We start from the raw sequence: 14,546 nt of genomic DNA, 5'->3' as shown, positions 1-14,546 counted from the left end.
TTATTACATAATAGCTAACCAGATTTTTTTTAAATCATAATTATTATAAAATTTTATGTACCTAATGCACAAACCTTAAGTATACAATTCAATGACTTTTGCTAAATGAATAAGACATAATGTAACCAATACCTCAATTAAGATAGAGAACATTTCTGTCATCCTAGAATGTCCCTCATTCCCACTTCCAGTCAGATACCCTCTAGATCATTTCTGTTTTGTTTTCTATCACTGAATATTAGTTCTTCCTGATCTACAACTTTATATAAATTAAATCAGAGAGTATGTATTAATTTTGTATCTAACTGAAATTTTTAATGGGAAAAAATGTTGTGTTAATAATACTGTATTTATAATAGTGTACATGGTTAGTTTAAGAATATGGCAAGCTAAAAAAAAAGATCTGAACCAAAATTTACTAACTTAGAATTTTTAGTGAAGTATATTTTATAATGCCCCTTTCTCAGAAGATGTGGTAAGATTCAAGTGTGAAGTCTAGAGTTTGACATTTATGACCAGCTGTTACTCATTATCACCCTGAATCTGTCTGAGCCCTGTCCATAAATATTCAGTAATGTGATCACTAGCATAGTCGGTGAAATGTAATATGATGGAATATAAAATGTGACCACAAATTTCTACCTGCACCATTTTGTTAATATAATTAACCCTGTAATGAAGAGCAAGAGGCATTAATAAAAGATGCCAACCCAAAGAGATTTCAAATACCCAAATTTGAAATAACTAGTCGATACTTATGTATCTAAAATATTTTAGATATAATGTGAGACTGAATAAAGATCAAGTTACAAGAACACCAGTGAAAAGAAAATTTAGTGATCATAAAGATGATGAAGTTGTTGAAAAGCAGAATCTATTGAGAAAAAATAAAATGAAATAGAAATATTAAACCCAGTGAAGAAAAAGTATAATGAGAAACTTCCCCCACACACACACACCATCTTCAAAGAACTAATAAAAACGGTTTGAATTGCACAGTGTGAAGAACTTGAGATAGCTACAATAGAGAACTTTGGCAAGGAGTATTTAGTATCACAATTGTATAGTCTTTTTGAGAGGACTTTCAATGTTTAAAGAATGATGGCCAGACCAGGTGGTGGTGCAGTGGATAGAGTGTCAAACTGTGATGCGGTGGACCAAGGTTCGAGACCCCGAGGTTGCCAGCTTGAGCCCAGGCTCATCTGGTTTGAGCAAAGCTCACCAGCTTGGACCCGAGGTCACTGGCTCCAGCAAGGGGTTACTCGGTCTGCTGAAGACCCGGGATCAAGGCACATATGAGAAAGCAATCAATGAACAACTAAGATCTCGCAACGAAAAACTGATGAGTGATGCTTCTCATCTCTCTTCGTTCCTGTCTGTCTGTCCCTATCTATCCCTCTCTCTGACTCTCTTTCTATCTCTGTAAATAAAATAAAATAAACTTTAAATGATTCTTAAAAAAAAAGAATGATGAAGATAATCCTGTTTTAGCGGGGATAGACTAGATCTTTTGCAGGGCTCACTCTTCTGATGACTTGGCAAAAGAAAAAAATAATCTGAGAAACCATATTTTCTAATATTTTACTTAGTTATATCAGTTCCAGATCCCTGCTATTGCTTACTATGTTTAAGTACACACACACACACACACACACACACACACACACACACTAGCCATGCCAAGGAAATTAAAGTGTGCAATTTCTCTTACATCTGCTGGACCAGTGGTTGCTATGACAACAGAGAATAGATATATACTTTTTCTCTAATTCTAAAATGCCATTTCTTCTCTGCGCAGCTCAAAGCACTCTGAAAAATAAAATACAATACATAACTACTGGAGAGATGTCCAAAAAAATAATTTTATCTAAAACATATCTCTCTTATATTAAAATAATTTTATTCTTTTAAAAAATTAATTTATTTTACAATTATAATTGACATACAATATTATATTAGTTTCGGGTGCATAACATAGTGGTTCAACATTTATATACCTTACAGGTGATGACAACATAAGCTTAGAAACCATCTGTCAACATACATATTTATTACAATGCTTCCTACTTTACTCCTTATACATTACATCCTCATGACTTATTTTATAACTAGAAGCCAACCCTCTCTCTTATATTTCCTTTTCTTTTCCCTCTCTTCCACTTAAAAAAAAATTATCCATAAAACAGTGATCAACTCTAAGACAAAGAAGTAATACTTAATACTTAAACCAAAACAGTAACCAAAAGCCAAGCAGGGAAATTGCATCTGTTGATGACACGGGGACCTGCAGTGATCTTTTAGTTCCTTGCATGGAGAGCGGTTATTAAAGTTGAGTAGGAGTTCCGCTTTGCCTTTGACTCCTGTAGCTACTAGCCTTGACTACTCTCTGCCGCTCTCCCCCCCTGCAAATAAGTAACAGAATCTTATTGAAAAGCAAGTCCATCATGGAAAAGCAATTTACAGTGCTAAGTAGTAATTATTTATGCTGGATAAGGAATTACTACTGGTTTCCATTTTTATCTTGTCATTGTTGCTTATTTTTAAAAAGCGGAATATCTTCGTAGAAAAAATTGTTCGGGTAAATATTTTATACTGATTTTCAGTCCTGAAATAAATAATAAATGCCAGTGTATGGGTTGACCCTCGGACCTATTAACAAAGCTAAATCATGTATCTGAGTACAGATATATATCTAATGTCCAGACAGGCTTCAAGGAAGACAGGTGAAGGAAAAAGAAAGATAAGAGTAGGATGTAAAATGAAAGGACAAGAATAAACAGAAGAAAATGGTTGCAAGTTATAGGTTTCTGATAGTAGTAGAAAATCATTTCCAGTGTAAAAAATGAACCTAGAAAACACAAAATTGTTGAGTACAATCAGAAAAACATTTACTGATATTTTCCCCCTAAGAATTTGATTGTGAAGCATGGTCACAATGTTACCGAGTTCAATACCTACTCTAAATTTAGCAGATTAGGAATACTTAGTTTGGCAGAATCTTATAGCAAGGAGAATCCACTAATAGTGAATGATTAGGTAATCACATTGCTGATAAAATTATCTTCTTAGTAAATCTCGTCTTACAGGGCTGTGGCTTGTTTGATAATTAGCTACTGTAATTTATTTTTTATTTAATTGGTTAGAACCTTGTCACCAAGAGTGAATCTGCCTTATGCAGAAAATGCACTCCCTGACCTGCCTCCTCTTCCCTTGCCTCATGTTTATGATTCACTCATCTGCATAACAACAAAGCTTATTGTATTGTGAGCGGGCTTCAGAAAATCTACTTAAAATTTAAGATGGATATCATATTCTAGTTAACCTTAAAAGTTAACATCACAACTCATATCGGTCAAATACTTATCATTCAAATAGGAAAAGCATTAATTTATTTGTGTTTATTTTTTTAAAGACCAAAATATGCATTGCTGGATGAGTGCACCAGTGCCGTCAGCATTGATGTGGAAGGAAAGATATTTCAGGCTGCAAAGGGCGCTGGAATTTCCTTATTGTCTATAACACACAGGCCTTCTCTTTGGTAAGTGTTTCCAATGCAAATTTATGATAGGTGGTTTTTCCCTATGTTTATTAAAGACTAACTTTTCTAAACTTTTCACTAGAGAGCATAGGACATTTCACTTATTTTTCTACATGTATTTTTGTTGACACTAGTAGTTTAGATACCCCAAGTCTAGCATTGACCTGCTATTTGAAAACTGTCATTGCATTCCAATAATCCTGAAAGGAAGTAGAAAAATTTGGTAATTTTTTTTTTTTTTTTTTTTTTTTTTTTTGTATTTTTCTGAAGCTGGAAACGGGGAGAGACAGTCAGACAGACTCCCGCATGCGCCTGACCGGGATCCACCTGGCAGGCCCACCAGGGGGCGACGCTCTGCCCACCAGGGGGCGATGCTCTGCCCCTCCGGGGCGTCGCTCTGTCGCGACCAGAGCCACTCTAGCACCTGGGGCAGAGGCCAAGGAGCCATCCCCAGCGCCCGGGCCATCTTTGCTCCAGTGGAGCCTCGGCTGCGGGAGGGGAAGAGAGGGGCAAAGAGGAAGGAGAGGGGGAGGGGTGGAGAAGCAGATAGGCGCTTCTCCTGTGTGCCCTGGCCGGGAATTGAACCCAGGACTTCTGCACGCCAGGCCGACGCTCTACCACTGAGTCAACTGGCCAGGGCCTGGTGATTTTTTTAAAACTGAAAATATTCATAATTCCACCGCATGTACTAGGAAAGAATATCCAGGGGTGGCAGAAGTAGGTTTACAGTTATGAGAATGTGAAACAGTTTGTTTGGGTTTTTTTGTTTTTTTATAGAGAGAGTCAGAGAGAGGGATAGACAGGGACAGACAGACAGGAACGAAGAGAGATGAGAAGCATCAATCATCAGTTTTTCATTGCAACACCTTAGTTGTTCATTGATTGCTTTCTCATATGTGCCTTGACCGTGGGCCTTCAGCAGACCGAGTGACCCCTTGCTCGAGCCAGCGACCTTGGGTCCAAGCTGGTGAGCTTTTGTTCAAACCAGATGAGCCTGGGCTCAACCTGGCGACCTCGGGGTCTCGAACCTGGGCCCTCGGCATCCCAGTCCAACGCTCTATCCACTGCGCCACCACCTGATCAGGCCAGTTTATTTTTTTTGAGTTAATAAAGCCACTGTAATAAGCAAAACCTGTAAGTCTTTTTCCACACAAACAACTGTATACCCACTTTTGCCCACCCCTGTATTTTATGGTTTTACATCATCTTTTTAATTTGTTCTTCAAAATCCAGGAAAATACCTAAATTGATATTGCCCAAATGATTAAGTTAAAGGAGACACAGAATAAAAGCTTTTTTTTTTCTGTTTTGTTTCAAGGAAAATGATTGAAAATGTTTCATAAATAATATCTCATAAAAACATATTGGGATGTCTCATTTTTTAAAAATGACACCATTGTTACCATTCCGTTACTTTTCCATTGATTCATCATCATAACAGTTGCTCTTGCAGACTCAGCACTTATTTTGTTCTGGGCTCATTTTCTTTAAGCCTCATCACAACTCTAAGGAGTATAGTAGTCCAATTATTCCAGTTTTACAGAATCTGGTCCAATTACTCCAATTTTACAGAATCAGGGCTGACATAGAAACAGGTCAGAAAAATTCTTGAACCCTCTCTGATATGGCCTCGTCATTTACAGACATGCTTCCTAATTGATCACATGATGGGATAATACGGAGTTATCTCTTAGACTGGTGTTTTCTGATGTCTATCAGTGGATTTGTTATGCTGTCCTGTCTATCAGTTCCTTATTCAAGTTAGCCTAAAGAGGCATTGGGAGCAGTCAACCATTTTTCTCAATTAAGACTTTGTGTTTTAGAGCAGTTTTAGGTTCACAGCAAAATTGAGAGAAAGGTACAAAAATATCCCATATACTCTTTGCCCCTATACACACATAACCTCCCCCATGTCAGCCTTCCTGACCAGAGTGGTACACTTGTTACAATCAATGAAACTATATTGACACATCCCTTTCGCCAAAGACCATAGTTTACTTCCAGTTACTCTCGGTGTTATACATTGTATGGGTTTGAACCAATTTATAGTTACATATATACAACATTGTGGTATAATACAGAATATTTTCATTGTTCAAAAAATCCTCTGTGCTCTATTTCTCATTTCCTTCCTCTGACTCTTAGAAACCACTGATCTTTAATGTCTCCATAGTTTTTGCCTTTTCCAGAATGTCATATAGCTGGAATCACACAGTATGTAGCCTTTTTAGTTGGTCTCTTTTACTTAGTAATGTGCATTTACACTTCCTCATTGTCTTAGCTTGATAGCTCTTTTTAGCACCGATTAGTGCTCCATTTTTAGGATTTACAGTTTATTTATTTATTCACTTAATGAAGGACATCATGGTTGGTTCCAAATTTTGGCAATTATGGAAAATGCTGCTATAAACATTCATATGCAGGTTTTTGTGTGAACATATGGTCATGTCAAGGAGTGCAGTTGCTGGATTGTATGGTAAGATGTGTTTAGTTTGTAAGAAACTGCAAAACTATCTGTCCAAGTGATGTACCATTTTGCATCCCCACTCATGTCGAAAGAGATTTCCTGTTGCTCCACAGCCTCGTCAGCATTTGTATTGTCAGTGTTCTAGATTTTGGCCACTTTAATAGGTGCATAGTAGACAAATAATTTTTAAGGAAATAACAAAATATATAAATTTTTTTACCTTTTGACAGGAAAAACATGTTTTTAATTGCAGCTACCCACAGTTCATTTATTCATAAAACTATTGTCATTTTAGTGCTGTTTATGAATTACCATATTTTTCACTCCATAAGATGCACCTAGGGGGGTTTTTTTGTTTGTTTTTTGTATTTTTCTGACGTTGGAAACAGGGAGGCAGTCAGACAGACTCCCACATGCTCCCAACTGAGATCCACCTGGCATGCCCACCAGGGAGTGATGCTCTGCCCATCTGGGGCATCGCTCTGTTGCGACCAGAGCCATTCTAGCGCCTGAGGCAGAGGCCACGGAGCCATCCTCAGCGCCCGGGCAAACTTTGCTCCAATGGAGCCTTGACTGCAGGAGGGGAAGAAAGAGACAGAGAGGAAGGAGAGGGGGAGGGGTGGAGAAGCAGATGGGCACTTCTCCTGTGTGCCCTGGCCGGGAATTGAACCCGGGACTTCTGCACACCAGGCCAACACTCTACCACTGAGCCAACCGGCCAGGGCCAACGCACTTAGGGTTTTAAGGAGGAAAATAAGAAAAAAATATTCTGAACCAAATGGTGTGTTAAAATATTTAATAAAATATACCACAATGATATTTCAACAATGTAAACTCAACAGCAGTATTAACAACAATTAGCACTGTTATTAACAAATGAGAAGAGACTTTAATATTCAAATACTCTTCTAGTTGTCCAGGAACCCACAGCAGTTAAAAAAAATTTTTTTTAAAAGAACATTCGCTCCATAAAACGCACAGGCATTTTCCCCTCCACTTTTGGGGGGGAAAAGTACGTCTTACGGAGTGAAAAATATGGTAGTTAGTGTAGTCAATTTATGTTGTACAAATCTGTCATTTCTGATTCCTTTCTCCCTAGATGAAATTCTTATATTCCCTGAAAAGATTTCAGAAGAGGGAAAGGATGTGTTATATTTTTCCCATAACAAGAAATGGACAATTTTTATTTGTAAAGATTAATCTCAATAATGGTTTCCAAAGTAGTAAAAAATTTTAGAGGCTTATTAAATTATTTGATTCCTAAATAAAATTATAGCTTTTTAATTACCATTTTCCTGTGCTTTATCCTATTTGTTCAGGAAGTCTGCTGATTATTTCCGACATGAGCCTCAGTTAATATAGTGGTTTCTTTTAAACTCCTGAAGTGTTTATGTTAGCCCATAAACATGGCCTTGACTCTTGGGTCAAGAAGCATCTATACAATTTCTTTCTTCCATGTGAAAATTCAATAATGTTGTAGGACTGGAATAATGAGCCAAACATTTCTTAATACATTTAAGATGGGAGTTGACAACGATCTGAAGTACCACATTCTAAAATTGCTCCTGGCTGTAGATCCAAGGTTAGGAAGGCCTAAGAAAAGTTGAGAGTGAAATAAACAGAATGATATTTTTGCCATTATTTCTCTTTCTTGTATTGCAATCCTTCTTTTGTTTTTTTCATTACTTTTGTTTTTAGCTTTCAGATTTTAATAGCAGCATTTCCACATTTTTTGGCCTTGACATAGAAATACATTGTTTTCGGCCCTGGCTGGTTGGCTCAGCGGTAGAGCGTCAGCCTGGTGTGCGAGGGACCCAGGTTCGATTCCCGGCCAGGGCACATAGGAGAAGCGCCCATTTGCTTCTCCACCTCCCACCCCCTTCTTCCTCTCTGTCTCTCTCTTCCCCTCCTGCAGCCAAGGCCCCATTGGAGCAAAGATGGCCCAGGCGCTGGGGATGGCTCCTTGGCCTCTGCCCCAGGCGCTAGAGTGGCTCTGGTCGCAACAGAGCGACGCCCCGGAGGGGCAGAGCATCGCCCCCTGGTGGGCGTGCCGGGTGGATCCCAGTCGGGCGCATGCGGGAGTCTGTCTGACTGTCTCTCCCCGTTTCCAGCTTCAGAAAAATAAAAAAAAAAGAAATACATTGTTTTCAATTTAGTTTTTGTGAGTTCCTACCTGTTGGGAGGTCAAATTTTTGAAAACTAAAAAACCTAATTATAATAGATGCTCAAAAGTAAATGAAAAAAATTATTAATCCCTTTCACATAATATTAAAAACGTGAACTTCGGTCTTCAACTTAAGAGTGATTGTAGTTTTTTAGACATAGCTCAACCTATTTTAGTTTTCTCATCTCACAACATGTTAAAACCATCCATCCAAAATGGGTGAAACTCAACTATCCATTAGATGATGAATAGATACACAAAAATGTATAATATTATACAATAGAATATTTTTCAGCCTTAAAAATTATTGAAGTACTAATACATGCTTCAACTAGATAAATTTGGAGTAAAAGAAATAAAGTAAGTAAAAGAAGCCAGTCACAAAAAGGCACACCTTATGTGATTCCAGGTATATGAAATGTCCAGAATAGGCAAATCCATAAAGAGAAAGGAGATTGGTGATTGGCAGACACTGAGCAGAAAGGGAAACAGGGGGGTCTGCTAAAAGGTATGGGGTTTATTTTGGGGGTGAAGAAAATATTCTGGTATTGGATAGTGGTGATGTTAACATAACATGATATTTCAACAATGTAAACTCAACAGCAGTATTAACAACAATTAGCACTGTTATTAACAAATGAGAAGAGACTTTAATATTCAAATACTCTTCTAGTTGTCCAGGTATGTGACAGCTCCTGAATAAATATCAAAGCACACTTAAAATGGGTATAAGGAAAGGAAGCTGAGGGAAAAAAGTAAACATTTCAAAGATGAATTTATGGTATGTGAATCATATTAATTAAAAAAACATAAAAACTACTAAAATAAGCCCCCACTGATTATAGTAAATAATGACAGATGAGAGCTCAGAGGGGAATAAGAAATGATAACTATAAGGGAAAGACAGAAACACTGAGCACACATAAGACGAGGTGAAGTTCTGTGGCTCAGCCCTGTGCCAGCATCACTCTGTCCACACTTTGTCCACAGCCTGCCTTCAGGAGAGGATGAGTTGTCTGCTCTCTCATTAATAAAATCATCTCTATACCTCTCTGAAGTGCCTAGTTATGAACCTGAGCCATGAGAAAAAAGATTAAATTATATGGAGGCAGAAGTTTTTTAAAAAGATTTCTATCTAAGTTTATTTTTTTGAAGTTTTAAAATTTTAATTATTGAGAAGTATTTACTTATGTAGAATAACTCATTCCAATAGATGGTATATTAATGAATTGGTATTGTATTTTCTTTCTTTCTTTTTTTTAAGTTTCTTCTCTATAAACTTTGAAATGGTTACTTTTTCCCCTCAGCTTCCTTTCCTTATACCCATTCTAAGTGTGCTTTGATATTTATTCAGGAGCTGTACTGGGTTATAAAAATAAATTATTATAAAATTAAGTAGATGCAACAGTCTGTTACAATTCATATACAGTACATTCAGTATATGTAATAAATTTAACACAAGCAATAATATTTCCTAAAGATTAATGACTTTTAGAGTAAAAAAAAAAATCACAAAATTTAACTTCTTGAGGGACTCTTGACAATCAAATGTAAAATGGCCACCTTACTTAAAGTTTAACTTTGGAAATAATTTAGAATGATAGACCTATAATGAAAATGCCTCTTCAAATTATTGCTAATAATATCATTTCACTCCGATTATACAGGAAATACCACACGCATTTATTACAGTTTGATGGAGAAGGAGGTTGGCACTTTGAACAATTGGATACTGCGATCCGTTTAACACTGAGTGAAGAAAAACAAAAGCTAGAATCTCAGCTAGCTGGAATTCCCAAAATGCAGCAGAGACTCAATGAACTATGTAAAATTTTGGGTGAAGACTCAGTGCTGAAAACAATCAAAAATGAAGATGAAACAACCTAATTTGTTTTGACGTGTTGTAAGGGTTAATTTTTAGCTAAAAGCTGAGACACTCTGTTATAGTGCATGCACTGCATTAAACTAAGCACAGAAAATAAAAAGCAGCAAGAAATATTTTATAAGATCAAGGAAATATATGACCTAACTTTTCAGAAGAAAATTTAAAAATACATTATGTAAGATTAGTCATTATGGCTGGTACTAATTCCTGGTGAAAGCCTAATTCACCTGTAAAACAGGATTTTCTAGGTGAATTCATGATGAATACCCAATTTACTGTGTATATGTGATGTGTCTGAAGTTCTTAACAAACATGAGAGTTATCTTCAGAACAAAACAACATCTTAAAAGCAGCATTTGGGTTGAAATTAGTTGCATAAGATTAGAAGTTTGAGTAACATTTCAGTCTATAGTTATGGTTATTAGGTTTAATAGCTAGAATTCAGTTTCATCATTGCTAATAGTCAATTAAATCTGTATATAAAGTAACTGACAGTTTGATAAATAATTTCAATATGAAAAAAATTATTTTAATGGCAGTGGTTAAAGGAAGAAGCATGGCTATATGTGTATAAAATGCCATATTTTTTAATTTTAGATTTTTTAGTGTCTTAATGCAGGCACATACAAAATTAGTTTTAATGAAACTCTTTATATACTTGTTAATAAACTCTTTCATTTTAAAGAGAATTGCCAATACAGAAAAGGAGTGTCCAAGCAATATTGGTCTCAGCCTGTTACTTTACTTGGCAGCATTATCTATTGCAACTTCTTTCCAGAAATACTTCGCTTGTTTTTGTGCACAAAGGAGGAGTCCACTACATCTTTTAAATAGCAATATTATACTCAAATATAGGGATTCTCTAAATCACAATAGTAATAACATACAGGAGAATAGAACTTTATAGTTTAAAATTTTCACATCATTTCATGTTCATCCTTGTGGCAATCCTTTGAGACAGTTATTATTTTTTCTAGTTTGCTGTGAAAAAATTGACATTCAGACTTGCCTTAATCATGCAATTGATTTAAAAACAGATCCAGGAACCAAACTAAGTTCTCCTGATTTCCTGGTTCTAGTGGAATTTCCATTATATAATATATTATCCTTGAATTCAAGTGGAAAAGTCATTGCTCTGTGGTTTAAAATGAGCCAGAAAATTAGCAAATCATTCAGCAACTATGCACTCATAATATTAATTTACATTCACAGACAGCAATCAGAAGCAGAATTAATTGTGTTATAGGTAAATTTAATATTTATTGAACATAATGAGAAAGACTCTGTATAGAATAGTAGTATGAAATAAATGTTATCTACCCATGTGCCCTGGAGTTTAAAGTACAAAAGCCAGGATTGGCATTTTCATCTCCTACTATCTATGTTGATAGGCTAGAAAAAAATGGGAATGATCAGTTGTTAGTGGTTTAGAATTTTATTTGCACATTTAGATACAAGAACAGTAATTATTAAGTCAATGATTCTCAGACAGTTCTGGTGGTAGGGTACCTGGAAGTCATTCATAATGATTGTAGAAAAACATCATGACATTTTCAGTTCTGCCATGCAAACTAAGGTAATTTTAACTATGAATAAATGTAACTACCTTATATGTAGGAATGCAATATAAAATCATAATAACTACATCTGCTTAAGTTTTTCCTCTAGTATGGTTATCAGCTACTACTACATCCTTTAGAGAAGTGAGGCAGGTGTCAGAGGTGTAAAAAATGTTTGTAACCAAAACTTAATAAAAATTATCCACTAATCATTTCTATGTTAGCAGTTATTTATTTTATACTGCTGATGGGAAAAATCTGAGGCAAGAATCTTAAATTAACTTTTAACAGTGTAAGAGGAAAATGAAAAGTCCTCGTTTGAAGCATGTGCAAAATTTCGCGTCTTAAATTTGATAAGCTGAAAAATAAAATACTTAGGACTCAATATATTGTGCTTTGAAACTTTGAAAAGAATGCCAAAACAAATATTAGATTTGTAATTAGCCCTTATTTAATATATCCTACCAATGAGCTAAAGTAAATAAGATAATTATTTATAACATTATAAATTCAAGGATTCAAGGATGTTTAACATTTTGTACTAAAAACTACACACATTGTAATTTAAAAGTTAAAGTATAATAGGAACATGTTTTCCATGAACTTTTTTGTGCCTATTTATTTTCTGAATTTTCTTCCAGGACCAACAACACCCTCTAACTTGGAGGGAAAAGATATCTGTGATTTCAATTTCTATTTATGTACTATATACCATATACCATATTTTGTTATTCTTATATTTTATAAAAAAAAATGTGAACAAGATTGAGAAACTAAATAGCCATTTTTAAATATAACAAGGAACAGACAGATGAGGAAAGGAAAAAGAAAAAATATTACAATTTTCAAATTACTTCTAACTCATCTATTTGACTTCTGTTTTTGTTTGTTTTGCTTTGTTTTTGTTTGTCTATGAAAGCTACAAGTTTATGAAGCTTGGTTTTTTAATGTGCATTTTTGGGTTAATGTTTTAAACTTGGAAAATAAGTTGCATCTGTGAAAATGTTGCATTATATTTCTACAGCATGTAGTGTTATGCCAAGAATGAGTATAAAATAGTATGCGTTCCTGTAAACAAGATATTATGTAAAAATTCCTATCCAGTAATCTCAAGGAGAATGATATCTTGATATTTGACCCAGGTTTACATTTTTTACAATGGGATTGGTTTTCCCTTGATTTGGTTTTCATGTCAAATTTTGCTGTTAGTGAAGGTATAAATGACATGTTAGTTTTTTATTTGTGACTTTGGTTCCAAGTATAGTTTCATATTTGGCAATAGGCTTAGACTATTAAAATCTCTTTGGAATAGTTTTTTTATTCCATAAGCCTAGAAAAATTTGTTACACTCTGGAACACAAATCCAGAGAATGTTACACACTTCTGATATGTGCAGGAAACGATCATGACTATTAAACCATTGATTGAAAAAGATTCTTGAATACTTTATAGGCAAAAATTATCCTCATTTAGAAACACGTACTTTCACATAACCCAGGGTAGTTACGGTTCTGCTGATATACGTTTAGGTATGTCAAATATGTTATAGAGTTGGGCTTGCTCTGTTTGCCACACGAGAATTTTCAGATGGATGTGTAAAATATTTTTATTAAAAGCAAATCTCTTCTTCATTGTTGGTGCCTTTTCTGATAACCAAGTACAAAAACTGTTTTACAGTTTCTAATCTGAAATTTTCAAAACCAGGTATCTACACTTATAAGCAGGAATTGTGTTAAAGCAAATGAGAAAAATGTTCTTAATGGTAAAAATCACTGTGTAGCTAAACTAGAATGTGTCTATGTGTGAATATATTATAATATGGTCTTCATTCCCCTATACAATTATGTGAACTCAGCATTCTCTGTGAATTTCTTAATCATCCTAAAAAAAACTTGATTAATCAAAGGAATTCCAGTGGTTGAAAATGCCCTATGTCTATATTTTAAATGACTCTGTCAGCTATCTGTCCACATACACTTCAGTTACAGTTTGAGTGGTGCACAACCTTGTGTATTGCTATGCACAATAGTCACCAAGGAGTTGCTGAAATATTTATTTTCTTTATTAATTAAACACACTTATTTATTCAGTATCAACCTATGCCATTCACTGTGCCAGGTTCTAGGAATAAATAAAATATGGTCCGTGTACTAAAGCATTCAGTCCATTGAAAATTAGGGAAATGAGTACCCTCAGTCAGAGAAGCACTGAATAGCTACTATCTATTATTTACCAAGTAGGCACAAAGCATTGCATATGCAATGAGAGGAAAGTCAAGACAGAAACGTTAAGTAATTCATCCAACCTCATTCAGCTATGAAGTTATAAAGCTGAAATTTTAACCTGTAATATTTTATTACAAAGCCTATGCAACTCCCTACCAATTTCCTTATACTTAGTTTAGGTCAGTTTCATTATTATTGTTTTTAACTATAAAGTTGTAAGTTATAGTATATTTTAAACTGGTTCAAAATTTCTGGTTAACTAAACAGATGTGTTTTTCTCATCTAGAAAAGAAATTACTCTAAACATTACACAAGTAATATATTTCATTGTTTTTATTGTAAATGTTGGATGTGGTTCTATAGGAGGAAAACAAAAAGCAAATTTTCATATTTTAAGAAAGAAATGGGCCCCTGGCCGGTTAGCTCAGTGGTAGAGTATCAGCCGGCATATAGGTGTCCTGAGTTTGATTCCTGGCCAGGGCACACAGGAGAAATGCTTATGTTCTTCTCCACCTTTCCCCCTCTCACTTCTCTCTCTCTCCCTCTTTCTCTTTTTTCTACTCCTGCAGCCATAGCTCAATTGGAGCAAGTTGGCCCTGGGCACTGAGGATGGCTCCATGGCCTCCACCTCAGGCACTAAGAAGAGCTCAGTTGCTGAGCAACAAAGCAAGGCCCTAGATGGGCAGAGTATCACCCCCCCTAGTGAGC

At 35.4% G+C, this 14,546-nt stretch overlaps 1 protein-coding gene across 1 annotated transcript in view; it reads left to right on the top strand.

The window, feature by feature from the left end:
- The window catches only part of ABCD2 (ATP binding cassette subfamily D member 2), a 59,198-nt gene extending 47,617 nt beyond the window's left edge, over nt 1-11,581 (top strand). The window contains exons 9-10 of the mRNA XM_066368962.1: nt 3,413-3,538; nt 9,837-11,581. Of these exons, the coding sequence (XP_066225059.1) occupies nt 3,413-3,538; nt 9,837-10,056 (346 nt within the window). The 3' untranslated portion in view covers nt 10,057-11,581. The remainder of the gene's footprint in view (nt 1-3,412; nt 3,539-9,836) is intronic.
- The last annotated feature ends 2,965 nt before the right edge of the window (nt 11,582-14,546 follow it).

This window comes from Saccopteryx leptura, chromosome 2 (genome assembly GCF_036850995.1).
Source record: "Saccopteryx leptura isolate mSacLep1 chromosome 2, mSacLep1_pri_phased_curated, whole genome shotgun sequence".
NCBI classification, from domain to species: domain Eukaryota; kingdom Metazoa; phylum Chordata; class Mammalia; order Chiroptera; family Emballonuridae; genus Saccopteryx; species Saccopteryx leptura.
The sequence above is the reverse complement of the archived record's forward strand: the minus strand, read 5'-3'. Positions and strand labels throughout refer to the sequence as shown.